Consider the following 14617-nt stretch of genomic DNA (forward strand, 5'->3'; position numbering starts at 1 on the left):
AAAAAAAAAAAAAGAGAGAGAGTCAAAATATTCACTGATAAATCATTTTATTTACATTATTTAATAAACACAAACTGTTCCCCGTATTTATTTAGAAGGGAGAAATGTTATAAGCAAGTTTTAAATGCAGTAGCCAATAAACACTTAAAGCACACATAAAATTAAGGTAGTACAAAATGATTTTGCTACTAAGAATGCTCATTTTCTGTAGTGCTATTTATAGTGGTAAAGAGATAGAAACCACTTAAATATCCAATAGACAACAGGTCAAACAATGTACAAACATAAAACGAACTCCTAACTACTAAAAATGATATTCAGGAAATACGTGTATTAACATAGAAAGTTATTCACAATACACTGCTAAAAAAAAGCTGTAGTAACAGGCTGTACAGGGTACTTGGATATTTTTTAAAAGAACAGATATTGCCAATTGTTATGTCTGAATATGTTATAGATTACAATAGTTTTCATCTTTTCACTTATATGTAATTTTAGCTATTTCTGTACCAAGCATGGACACGTTTGTCCCAAGATGAACAAATACTTGGGTATAGATATCCAGGTAGATAAATGGGCAATGAAAACTTACCTTTACATTTTCATGAATAGACTGAAGTTGTGCTGCTAAAGCTACAAATGTTTGATAAATTTTCTGCATAGCCATTGACAAATCTATAAAAGAAAATTACATTATCACCCAAATATACATACATACATACATACATACATATATATATTATAGCACAATTTAATTTTTCTATTTGAGTCCAATTTTTGGCATAGTTAACACATAAAAGAAAAAAACTTTATCAATGTTCTCATGGCCAGAGAACATATAGAGTAGTAGGCTAAGAAAGGAATGTCTTCAACAGTAATCTGGGCGGAGGAAGGCCCTAAGATTTCTGCCCTTGCTACCACAGTAACAATTCATATAATAAAGCATATTATATTTACATGGAATAAAGGACTAATAAATGACTTTTAAGGAAATTTTCTTGAAGCGGCTACCAGTAGTTATCCAGGATACCTATTATATAACCAGAGTTTAATCTATCTCCTACAAAAAAAGTTCAAAAAAATTACCACAGTAAGCATGTTACCTTGAGGGGTTATATGTGAATTATTTGCTTGAGTGGCAAGATGGTTTTCTAGTTCTTCAATCTGTTGTCTGTATTGCTGAAGCTGTACCTCAAATTGCTGAACCAAGATTCTGAAGTAGCTTTAAAAAACATTTAAAAAGTCAGATCAAATTTTTTTTTTAATTTGGAGTGACAAATCCAAATTAAGGAATATTCTGCAATAGCTTAGTCTTCAGAAATATCACAGTTATCCAAGGAAAAGAAGGACTGAATAACTGTGATTGGAAGAAATTAAGGAGAAATTACAAATGCAATGTGAATCCCAAATAAGATGCTGAAACAGAAGTACATTAGTGGAAAAACTGGTTGAATTTCAGTAAACTTAGTAGTTTAGTTAATAATATTGTAACAATTTTAGTTTCCTGTTCTTGGTACTTATACTATAGTTATATAACATGTTAACATTAGGGGAAGCAGAGGAAATGATAAAAATAATTTCTCTGTACTGCTATTTTGCAAATTTTCTGTAAAGTCAAAATAAATTTAAAATAAAGTAGAAAAGTCTATCAACCAGATTTCAGAACTAAGAATATATAGTTATTTTATCAATGAAATTTATAATCTGAGAACATTATAGTATACTACAGAAAGCACACATAATTACTGCTACTCTTCTAATAAATTTACCCAGAGTGCCAGATAGATAAAAAGGGGTCTTGAATAGTATACAAAGGAATCTGAATGATTTTTAGTTTAAAAAAAAAAAAAAAAAAGGGCAACCATGAAAGCTTTTTGCAAAATTGTCTCTGATGGCAGTATTCAGAACAAAACAGGGGGATAAAATAGTAGATGAAATCCAGTGAGGAAGCACATCCCATGCCAATCTGAATAAGAGGAATATCGTGGTCATTATGAATTTCCTGATTTTGAGAAATGTTAAATATGAGAATATCCTTATTTTTAAGAAATATTCACTGAAGTACTTTAGTATATAGTGAACATTATTTCTGCAAATAACCCAAACTGTTTGGGGGAGAAATGTATATATACACATAGAGTGTAAGGAACAAAAATATGGTAAAAATGTTAATATGTAGGAAATCAGAATGAAAGGCATACAGGAAGTTTTGGTTATTTTCTGACTAAAATTATAATAAAAAACTAAAAGAATAAAATAAGTAGGGGCCAGGTGTTGTGGCCCACATCTGTAATCCCACCACTTTAGGAGGCCAAGGCAGGAGTTGCCACTTTAGCCTAGAGGTCTGTGACAGATCAAGCAACACTGAGAAATGGCATCTCTACAAATTTACTAATTAATTAATACTGAGGGACCAGGAATCAAACAGACCTCCATCATTCAACTCACTTTGCACACCTTAGTCTCTTTATTGCTAAAACTGGAACAACAGCTACAGAGGTCTTATGAAATATGAAGAGGTAAAGCATATATACTCCTAAGCACACTACATGGCAAATAGTAATCATATGGCAAACATTAGTTACCATTATGCTTATCAACATGAAAGGACATAAAAAGAGAGACAAGATATATTTCTCATGTATGGAAACCAGATGTATATACAAACTGTGTGATGTGATTATAGGGTGGTTTTTCTTCTACTTACCTACATTTTAAAATTTTTCTTCCAAAACATGTATTAACTATGTAACTGAATAATGGTAATTTTCCATTACCAGCAAAATTTAATAAAATGGAATAGACCCTGTAAATAATATGTACATTAAATGTAAATGCATAATAGTGAAAAGCTCAGATCTTAGCCTTCACTTACCCTGCAGAATGGTGTTAATGGAGATAAACCTTTTTAGGGTAATTATGAAATTTAAAATCCATGTAAAGTGCTTATTAGCTCAGCCTTTCCACATAGTATACTAAAAATATTTAGTTTGTATACTATTATTATTGTTCTGTTTTCTTAAAGTGAGAAACATTTGTTTTTAAAAATCCAGCAACTTACTCAGCAGGAGCTGCATATTCATGTTGAAGTCCAGGTGGTGTCTTCTGGGTTCTTAAAGCTATTTCAGCATTCTTTAACTCCTAACATACCAGAGGTTAAAAAAAAAAGCCAGTTAAGAATTAGATTAAAAATACCATACTAAAAAAAAATACAGTCTCTGGACGGAAATTTTAAACAATGCCATCCTTGGAGGCTCATGCTATAAGAACGTATTACGGACAAAGCTTGCTTTACAAGTTGCTAAAACCTCTTTCAACTGGAGACAAATTACAGTTTTAACAAACTTTATGATAAAATTATAAAAAGCTGTGAATCTATTTTTAAAACTATGGATTTCTGTAAGATTCATGAAGCGAATTCATCTACAGTGAAAAGATTACATTACTTCTTAAAATCTTTTTTAAAAAAGGTTTGACGAAATGCTAACGAGAATAAATAGCTTAGAGGGGAAAAAAATCTTTAATACACAAATGCAGAAAACACCTTTTTTAAAGGCAGGTAGTAATGTTGAGGCTGATGCAGGCACAATTAACATTTGGTTGCTTGCTATGTACCAAGCACTATGCCAAAGGCTATTTCTCAATAACAACACTATAATGTAGGTAATGCTTCTCTTTTTATAGATGAAGAAATGGATTTACAAAGACATTATATTATTTGCCCAATACCATGTTGCTAGAAGACCAGAGAACTGGATCTAGGCACCCCAATATTTTAAAACTGACACACTCAACCATTCCTATATTGCTTTCTATGATTCCAGCCAATTGTTTTCCAAGATTAGTATTGTTTACCCCCTTACATTCCACATTCCTATCATTTCACTACATTTTCGACCTCTATTTAAGTATTCTTTATTTCACAAAGAGTTATCTTAACTTTATATTCCTTGTAGCAACATCTCTCCCTCATTAAACTGCCAAGCTGCTAGGTCTATGATGGCTTTTTTCTACTTCCTTTTCACTAACTCAGGCTTCCATCCCACCCTACTCCAGTATAAATACATGTGTGGATGATTCAAGACTCTGACCTCTGCTATCTCTGTAAGCACTTATTCTTGCCAGGCCCAGATTCTTATAACACAAAACTGCTTACAAATCTTCAGACATGCCCATACCTTCATTCATGATTCTTCCCTCTTTTTAAGACTCAATGTAAAGGTATTCTACAGTAGACAAATGATAAAAGTGCCCACTTGAGGCCTCTGTGCCCCTACAAAACCTCTGTTACCTGGATCATATCACCTGATGGATTTAACTCTCTCCCTAGTCTAAGTCTTGATCCCTAATGCCTGTTGAAGTACCTGGCACACAACAGATCTTTTAAAAATGTTAATTGAATGACTGGAAAGCTGAACAAAGGAATTTAACTTCAATAAACCATGCAGACCTCCCCCCAAAAGAAGAACTAACCATCCTATTTTAATTTAAACTCAAGTTACTTTCTAAAAATGAAGTATATAAAAGACTTTGCATTCCATAAGAGTCTGGTCTACCTCAACTCTAACTGCAGAAATGCTTATATTTCCCAGAAAGGCTTTCTTTGAAGAAAAGGCTTTAGGGTTACATAAAATTGATAATTCATAGAGAATTCAGAACATTTTTTAAAGATTCGTAATTCACTAGACTCTTAGTAGAGTGTTAGTTCCTATCTACTAGAAATTAGAGTAATTTTAGATCAAATTTTTTAAAATATTTTTTTCTTATTTCTTTTTTCTCCTTTTTTTTCTTCCTCTTTGACCTGGTGAGCATGAAACAAAAATCTTTTTTTTAAATGTAATTTTATTTTTTAAGTTCCAGGGTACATGTGCAGGATGTGCAGGTTTGTTACATAAGTAAACATGTGACATGGTGGTTTGCTGCACCTGCCAACTCATCAAGTAGTAAGCCTAGCATACGTTCGCTATACAGTTCCTGAAATTCAGCTCAGATGATACTTCCTGAAGGAAGCTTTGGCTCCCATGTCTTATTTCTTTGCCACCTTTATGCTCTTCTCAATCTTTTATTATTCTATTCACCCTCCTAGATTTTCAGTACCTTTGGAGTTGTCTTTTTATCTCTAAAAGACTATTAACCTGCGCACTATATGATAGCTACTCCACAAACAGTGGTGAGTGGAATCATTCAGTTTTAGAATTAAAATGGGTCCCATTATAGCATTCATTTCTTTCTCAAGTTTGCCTCCTCCATTATTTTCCTCTAATGACATATTCTATATAACTTATACATAATTTCATATATTTCACATAATTTCATGTAATGTTTAATCACAGTCTAAACATTCTCCACTATAAAAACATAACTAACTCTATTACCTAGAAAGGACATACATGGATTAGGAAGATTAAGTGGAGAGGAAACATGGGGCAATACAAGTTGAGTATACCACATCCAAAAAGCTTGGGACCACCAAGTGTTTTCGATTTCAGAATTTTTCTGATTCTGGAATATCTGCATACATAAAATGAGGCATCTTGGGGATAGAACACAAGTTTAAACACAAAATTCATTTATGTTTCTGATACACATAGCCTGAAAGTAACTATACAATTTTAATAATTTTGTATGTAAAACAAAGTTTTAACTGTAACCCATCCCATGAGGTCAAGTGTGGAATTTTCCACTTGTGGCATCATGTTAGCATTCAAAAAATTCTGTATTTTAGAGCATTTCAGATTTTGAATTAGGGATGCTCAACCTGTATTACATTCATATTTAACCAAATAAATGTGGTAAGAGACCAGGAAATCTGAGAATAGACAATAAAGTCTTTGAAATCCCTTTAACCATTGTAGTTATTAAAAAGATCACAAGGTATTCTCCAATAGTGGACTTAAAGAGCCAAAAGCACCTTTAAAAATTTTACTTAAAATACTACTGCTTCATTTGTGAAGATCCCAGCCCTCTGAGAAATCCACAGTAAAAAAGCAAATCTCACATGAAGTTCATTAGCACATCAGGGACAACTTTACAGAAAGATTTCTAGACTGCTATGATGAGATCAAGTATATTCTGTAATTGTGATAAATAAAACACAAATCACCTATCATGATCCTTTCCCACTAATGTAGAAAAAGACTACATATTATATTTAATACGTATTGTACATTATATCATAAGGAGAAAAAAACAAGTAGATATTAGTGACAGATAACATTAGCCACATCACTATTTTTGTTTATTTTTATTTATTTATTTATTTATTTATTTATTTATTTTTGAGACGGAGTTTCACTCTTGTTACCCAGGCTGGAGTGCAATGGCGCAATCTCGGCTCACCGCAACCTCCGCCTCCTGGGTTCAGGCAATTCTCCTGCCCAGCTAATTTTTGTATTTTTAGTAGAGACGGGGTTTCACCATGTTGACCAGGATGGTCTCGATCTCTTGACCTCGTGATCCACCCGCCTCGGCCTCCCAAAGTGCTGGGATTACAGGCTTGAGCCACCGCGCCCGGCTATTTTTATTTTTTTTGAGACAGAGTTTTGCTCTAGTTGCCCAGGCTGGTGTGCAATGCACAACTCGACTCACTGCAATCTCCACCTCCCAGGTTCAAGTGATTCTCCTGCCTCAGCCTCCCAAGTAGCTGAGATTACAGGATGCACCACCACACCTGGCTAATTTTTGTATTTTTAACAGAGACAGAGTTTCACCATGTTGGTCAGGCTGGTCTCAAACTCCTCACCTCAGGTGATCCAACCGCCTTGGCCTCCCAAAGTGGTGGGATTACAGGCGTGAGCCACTGTGCCCAGCCTACTATTTTTATTAACTGAGATTTAACCATGATTTGCAAGGCATCACTCAAATTTAATATCCACACAGCATGATACAATTTTTACTTAATAACGTACAGATTAAAAAAATTATTTTCTGACTAGCTACGTTTCGTCTTATATAATATACAAATTTAGCCAGCAACCACTCTTATGAAACCTAGTTAGTTAAGAGTATAAACTCTGGAGTTGGATTACCAGGGTCTGAATCTAGGCCCTTCAATTTACTAACAAAGCTCTGTGCTTGTTTTCTTATTTATATAATGAGGATAATAATACCTACCTTGTAGGGCCTTGTCAGAAATCCATTTTAACAGATACAAATTGCTTAGGATACTGTCCTGTATACAGAAAATACTTAATAAAAACTCATTATTAAAGTATACGAGCTATCCTGTTTTCTACCAGTATGTCTGTATCAAATTTTGTAACTTAAAAAAAAAAACCGTATTTCCATTTTGAGAAAAAAACAAAACAAAACAAAACCCTATGATAAAACGACCATAAGTTAGTATACCTGAGCGGTTTCTATTTTCAATTTGTCAATGTTGAGAGTGTTTCTCTGTAGTCCATTGGCAGCCAATGACAGGAGCTGCTTCAGAGCTTTAATATCTTCTTGTACCTTAAGCATTGCTTTTGAAGACATTCTACTAATTTCTTCTTGAACTTGTTTCTGCTCCTTGACAAATTTCCTAAAAAGTATATATTTAAAACTGAGTTTTTAAAAATACACCTTTGATGTCCTACAGAAAAAAAAAAGTATATTTAAAACAGTCCAAGTGTTTTAGGAAACAAAATGAAAAATTCATCTACAATTCACATACATTTTTACAGAATGGCAGTTAAAGAATTTTAATTCCTGTCATTCTACTTTCTGATTTCTAAAAGCATTAACATTTTAACCTGAATTAAGAGATGCTCCTCTAGAATGCAATTTTAGAAGGAAGTGATGTTCCTGTTAAGTATTCTACAATTCTTCAAGTGCTATATATCTAATTACATTTGACACTCACTGGAGATTTTCAACATCCTGGCAGATGACAGGAGGTAGATTTTCATCCTTCAGAGCTTTACTATCCCTAAGAAAAATGTAAAAACTGTATTAAGATCACCAAGGTTTTACAAAGTTGACAGCTGAGTTTTAATAGAATATTAGGGTATTAAGATACAAGAAAATATAGCAAAGAAGCACTTATAGCTTCTTTAGATAATTTAAAAGTTTTATATAAAAATTTTTTTAATAAAATAGGATCTATAAAATAATGTTAACAATTCATCTGACATGGCGATTTCCTATCTAAGAAGATTAGCATCTATTAAAAACATACTTAAAAGCATCTGACTAAATGTTAACAACAACAAAAAAATCAGAAAATGCTACAAATTGGGTAAGATGTTAAACTAAGTTCCCTCTGGCTTAGATTCTGACTGACAATTTGTTCAGTTCCAAAATACTAATGTATTCATTAAAGAAAGTCTACAAAACTTTCAAGATGCTCAAAACACTTTTGAAAAATAACTTCAATTAGTTCAACATGCATTAGAATGAAAAAATAAGACCTACACAGAGCTTACAGGAATCATAAATATTTAATGAGGACAAGAACAAGTGAAATTTGGCATACTGCAATGGAATCATGAATTAGACTTCATAACCCTTAGGCAGATCTTAGTCTCTCTATTCTTCTTCATTTAAACAGTAAGCTAAAAATAAACAAGATGTTTGTAAGGAGTGAATTTTATCATTTATTTACAAACACTTTAATACAGTACAAATTATGTGAGAAAATATAATTGGTAATAAGAAGAAGAATGACCATCATCAAACACATACATGATGTATATGGAGACTCCTCTCTTCACTGAAAACACCAGGGCATAAAACGGGACTGGCACAATAATTCACACACACACACACACACACACACACACACACACACTTTCTTCTCCTAAACATATATGATTCTATTACTTCCAATTATACCATCTGCCTACAATTTATTAAGTTAAACTCTTTAATTAAAATGTCTTAAGAGTAAATTTGTAAACTTACTCTGGTCTTGTTCCTGTTTTATCACCTAGAAAATTCAAGAAGCTTCATGTAAAAAAAATAGGTAATTTAACAATATACTCCAAATACAAGTTTTAAATTAACACAAATTAAAGTATAAATATAAAGTGTTAAGCATTTCTTTGCTTGCCTCTTAAACATCATGTGATGTCATGGCTTGTCATGAACTCAGAAGAACAGCATTTTATGAGTACACATAAACAGATATATGGCAGATGTGCATCTACTTTCAAGGTCAAGAATCTTCCTTTCTCAACCATCTTCCATGAAAAATATCCTGTATGGATAATTTATGTTGTTTCCTACCAGTTTAATTCCTGATAACTTTACCTGACACTTTTTAAACCCCTATCAATATAGAATACTATGTCAGATTACCTGAACTTTTCCAATCTGGCAATCCCTTAAAACAATGATCCCAGTTTACCTTCCTATCTGCCATGAATACGTTCTTTATCACACCCTCACAACAATGGACATATTTTTTTTAAAAACTTTTGCCAGTCATGTAGTTGAAAAATGCCACTTCATAATAATTCTTAGTTTGTATTTCTTACAGTATTGGTGAAGAAAACCATTTTCTTCAAATGCTCATGAGACAAGCATATTTCCCCTTTTGTGAACTGCCTATTTGTAATTTGCACACTTTTCTTGAGGTACTTTTATTTATAAGAGCTATTTCAATATTAAGTATATTAATTATTTGTTTCATTTACATAATTTCATGTGTCTATTTCTAAAGTTAGACTCTTGTAAGATATATCTCAATTTCAGAAATGTTAAAATGTGAAAAAACAAGCACCTAAAAACCAAGCATTTTGGGCAGAGTGCTTGAGCCCAAGAGTTGGAGACCAGCCTGGGCAACAGGGTAAAACCCTATCCCTACAAAACTTTTTTTTTTCCTTTGAGATGGAGACTCACTCCATCACCCAGATGGGAGTGCAGTGGCAGGATCTCAGCAGCTCACTGTAACCACTGTTGCCCAGGTTCAAGCAATTCTCCTGCCTCAGCTTCCCAAGTAGCTAGGATACAAGCGTCTGCTACCGCGCCCAGCTAATTTTTGTATTTTTAGGAGATGGGGCTTCACCATCTTGGCCAGGCTGGTCTTGATCTCCTGACCCCATGATCTACCTGCCTCAGCCTGCCAAAGTGCTGGGATAACAGACATAAGACACCGCACCTGGCCCAAATTTTTTAAAAAATTTAGCTAGGTATAGTGCTGTGTACCTGTGGTCCCAGCTACTTGGGAGGCTAAAGTAGGAGGATCACTTGAGCCAGGGAGATGGAGGCTGCAATGAGGTGAGATCGCACCACTGCACTCCAGCCTAGGTGAGAGAGCAAGGCTCTATATCCACCCCCCCCCCCAAAAAAAATCAGGCATTTCTTTCCTCAATTACCTTTTACCTCTGCACATGGGTTTTAGTTTTTTACCTCTTTCATCCAACTGTAATTTATGTTTCCATGTTTTGTATTTCACTGATTTTAAGATTTTTTTCTTTCATATTTTAGTATCTCTGAAATTGCCACCTCTCTTCTATAGATGATGTCTTAAATTTTATGAGACATAGAAATAAAAACAGGGATTTAATTTTATGTTTTTCCAAATAATTCACCAACTTTTAAATTGATTAGTATGTTACTTCTTTGATATGACATTTTGTTGTATTTTGTAAATACTTATGTATACACAAGCATGTATATAAAAAACTTGAGCCTGTTTCTATCATGAATCCCTGATTACCATGGACCCCCAATTAGTCTACCTAGCTTTGCCTCAGTAATACACGTAGACCACTACAAAAGCTTCCTAACAGTTTTACATTCTATTCTTGCCTTCCTGAATGCTATTTTCCAAATGGCTGTCAGAATGTTCTTAATTCTAAAATACAAATCTCATGAAATCCCTTTAATAGACCCAAAGTGCCTGAGGTATTAATATAATGACAAAACTCAACATGGCAAACAAGGCCTCCATAACTTCTAGAATCTCATCTTTCTGCTCTATGGCTAATCTGGTCTTTACAATTTCTTCAAAAGGTCCTTCTCATCTCTAGGCTCACTCAATGCTGTCCCCTCTTCACTGAACGCTATTTTTTGCTACTCTCCATCTGGTTAAATCCCACACTAGTACTGTAGGGCCCAGGCTAAATGACATAGCTACTAGAAAAAGAGAAATCATTTGGATTAAAAAAAAAAAAAAAAAGAATCCCTTGATATGAGCAATAGATAAAAGGAAACAGGGATGTAGTAATCAGAGATCCATGGTAGAAACCGGCCCAAGTTTTTTATATACATGTTTGTGTATACATATTCATAAAATTTAATGTCATATCTAAAACATTTATTGCATTTATTCTATATATTCTCCTCGCTCAACTCTATCTTAGGTACACTATAAAAGCTGGAAGATGTGGGGAAGGGCAGAGGAGGGAAGATTAATTTCCTACATTTATTTATCTTACTCTTCTGACTCAGCCTGCTCTTTGACATGGAGCCTAAAAACAAGTATAATAGAGAAGTACTCTCATGCTTAAAATAAAAGTAATAACAATGGTAATGGGCTATTCCATTTGAGTAATAAATAAGCTGCTAAAGCTACCTTTCTAATTATGGAGTTGCTACAGAGAAAACTAAGTAAAAACAAAGTCTGTTTAGAAATTAGCCAATTTTCATTGAAAGAGATATCTGAACCTTGTAAAAAGTTTAAAAAGATTTTCTAACTTTTAAAATAGTAATTCACCCTAGAATAGTATCTCCTTACAATAAAACCTGTGTCCAGTTTAAAAAAAAAATACAGCTACACGGACACTATTTCATACCTTCATCCACCTATCTCATCCTTGAGAGAAGTTCAGTATGTATGTATATACCCTAGCATATATAGTATATATGGTATATATTTTAGTGAAACATGCTTTCATCAGAAGCAGAAGAGATGGTACAAAACAAAGCAACACACAGAACAATAAAAACATTTTTAAAATGGATTTGGATTAGCAAATTTTTAAAACCAATATTCAATGTGGCAGGGGCAAAGCAAGAAACGTGTTTTCATACTGGTTAGGGGGTAAACTGGTAAAATCTTTTTGGAAAGGCAATTTCATAATCTATATACTAGGAGTCTCCAAAATATCCCTCTCTTTAAGCCAATGGTCCAATTTCTAGGTGTTTTCCCCAAGAAATAACCAAAAATATAAACAAACTGATAATAAAAGGAGACACCTACGTGTCTGGCTCTGCTAAGGTTTTAAAAATAGTAACCCTCAAACCATTTAACAGATACGGAAAACTAAAGCACACAGTATAAGTAACTTCAATAAGGTCAGAGCTCACAAAGCAGCTGACCCAGGATCTGAACCCAGGCAATTCTCCTCCATAGTAGACACTCTTAAACTACTATATTGCCTTTTTAGATAAAGATGCCCAATTTTTTACCTCCCAGAGTAGAACATCTGGAAATAAACATCTAACAAGAGAACAATGGTTGACTAAATTATGATCCATCCATAAAACTGATATTAAGCAGCATTAAAATATTTAAAAAGAATTACCGATACTGACAAATGCTTCTGATATGTTACATAAGAACAGACTACAAAACAATACTGCATATGTATCATGATCCCAATTTAAAAATACATATTCATATACACATTAAGATAGCTATATAAGACATATGCACATACAAATCTGTTAACTACAAAAATAAAACCTTAAATGCACAACACACACAAAATGTGTTAAGTATTTGTGAAATAATAATGCAAACAAATTTAAAAGTAAAAACTATTACTACTGAATATCTAATCTTCCACACAACGGAATTTTGAGCAACCCAGACTGTTAGAACATAAAATTACAACAGCATTACTTACTCTTTTTATCTGAGGAGCTACTAAAATCTATGCCACCAAGGCCTTCATTGCCTGCAGTTGAAGTAGCTGCTGTAGTTCCCAAAGTCAAGCCTAAAGCATTCTGTCCTAGTCCTATAAATAAATCAAACACCGCTTATAAATTTCATTGAAAGACTACAACAATTTCCCCTTATTGATCAAATGACTCTAATGCTAATTTTAAAGTCAGATTCCAGATTTTCTTCATATTTGATTTAGGGAAATATGTCTACAGCATGTTTTGGCCAAAGACTGATAACCTTTCTTGAATTGAATGCTATTATGTAGTTTGGATGATGTGATTTTTCATTATTACAAGGGCCATAAAGTGTATCAATTCAATATATAAGGGCACTCAGTCTTTGTTATAAAGGGGTTTTGTTACAGAGGGCTTTTAAACCCTCTTTACAAAAGCAGTTTCAGTGGGTGTATTTTCAAGTGAAGACATCTTGTCTTCCAATCACAGTTTGGAACTGCATACTTTTAAAATAATCTAGTGTGAATTTATAGGATTTGAATATAATATATATTGAATATAATTTCACACACCCAAGTTCTTTTCACAAAGCTTTAAAATAAGTATTAGAATTCATGTATTTATTTAAATCTTCCCTCACTGACAAAACAAATAAAAAGGACCAGACTACGGTTAATCATAAGTCACTCATGTATACTTGTGAGTCAAGTAGCAAAATTTCAAGAACCTTGGGCTGATAAATCTTTATTTATTTTATTTATTTTTTTTTTTGAGCCGGAGTCCGCTCTTGTTGCCCAGGCTAGAGTGTGATGGCACGATCTCAGCTCACTACGACCTCCGCCTCCGCCTCCCAAACAGTTGGGATTACAGGCATGCATCACCATGCCTGGCTAATTTTGTACTTTTAGTAGAGATGGGGTTTCACCATGTTGGTCAGGCTGGTCTCCAACTCCTGACTTCAGGTGATCCACCCGCCTTGACCTCCCAAAGTGCTGGGATTACAGGTGTGAGCAACCGTGCCCAGTCTAATAATTCTATATTTTTATAAGACCATGCATTCCTGAGCTGATATAACTGTTGTTCTTTTTAAACAAAATGTTATCTCTAGATCAGTTTAATGACTCCTTAAACAGGCTCTTCTTTGTTTCCTTATCTAGTTAGTCAATATTGAGAAAGACAAAAATGTGTTTTTCTAAAATATGGCTAATAGGCTGGGTGTTGTGGCTACATCTGCAATTACAGCACTTTGGGAGGCCGAGGCAAGCGGATCACTTGAGGTCAGAAGTTTGAGACCAGCATGGCCAACATGGTGAAACCCCATCTCTACTAAAAACGCAATCAGCCAGATGTGGCGGCACACACCTGTAAACCCAGCTACTCAGAAGGCGGAGGCTGGAGAATCTCTTGAACCCTGGAGGTGGAGGTTACAGTAAGCCAAGATCACACCACTGCACGCCAGCCTGGGTGACAGAGTGAGATTCCATCTCAAAATAAAAAAATACATATAAAATAAAATATGGCTAATACATCCAATTATGTATGAAAACCAACATTTTATAATTTAGTTTTCATATTTAAAGGAAAATGTGCAGATAAAGAGAAAAAGTCATCTGCTCAAAGGACCAAAATAATAATAAGTACATTTAAATATAGGTATTTACTATTCTGGAGAATAAATACCATCAATTACCTGATGTTGCTGTGTTCGTGCTCTGGAAAAGTGAACCTCCCAAACCAGCTAAGGCTCCCCCTAAAGAGAGGCCTGTTGATGCAGTTGTAGTTGTGGCTGTTGTCCCGCCCAAATTATTTAGGGTAAATCCTGTGGAAGCTTTAAAAAGAGATAGCA

General features: G+C 33.9%; 1 protein-coding gene across 2 annotated transcripts in view; it reads right to left on the reverse strand.

Moving 5' to 3' along the window:
• NUP58 (nucleoporin 58) overlaps positions 1 to 14617 on the reverse strand; it is a 40454-nt gene that overhangs the window by 14203 nt on the left and 11634 nt on the right. The window contains exons 5-12 of one of the 2 annotated variants that reach the window (XM_017537538.2): positions 14462 to 14599; positions 12777 to 12887; positions 8884 to 8908; positions 7844 to 7909; positions 7348 to 7522; positions 3062 to 3141; positions 1104 to 1222; positions 593 to 675 (exon numbers count right to left, since the gene is read on the reverse strand). In XM_017537538.2, the coding sequence (XP_017393027.1) occupies positions 593 to 675; positions 1104 to 1222; positions 3062 to 3141; positions 7348 to 7522; positions 7844 to 7909; positions 8884 to 8908; positions 12777 to 12887; positions 14462 to 14599 (797 nt within the window). The remainder of the gene's footprint in view (positions 1 to 592; positions 676 to 1103; positions 1223 to 3061; positions 3142 to 7347; positions 7523 to 7843; positions 7910 to 8883; positions 8909 to 12776; positions 12888 to 14461; positions 14600 to 14617) is intronic. The other variant, XM_037741701.1, reaches the window with a different exon arrangement.

Source organism: Cebus imitator, unplaced genomic scaffold (genome assembly GCF_001604975.1).
Source record: "Cebus imitator isolate Cc_AM_T3 unplaced genomic scaffold, Cebus_imitator-1.0 Scaffold103, whole genome shotgun sequence".
Taxonomy (NCBI): domain Eukaryota; kingdom Metazoa; phylum Chordata; class Mammalia; order Primates; family Cebidae; genus Cebus; species Cebus imitator.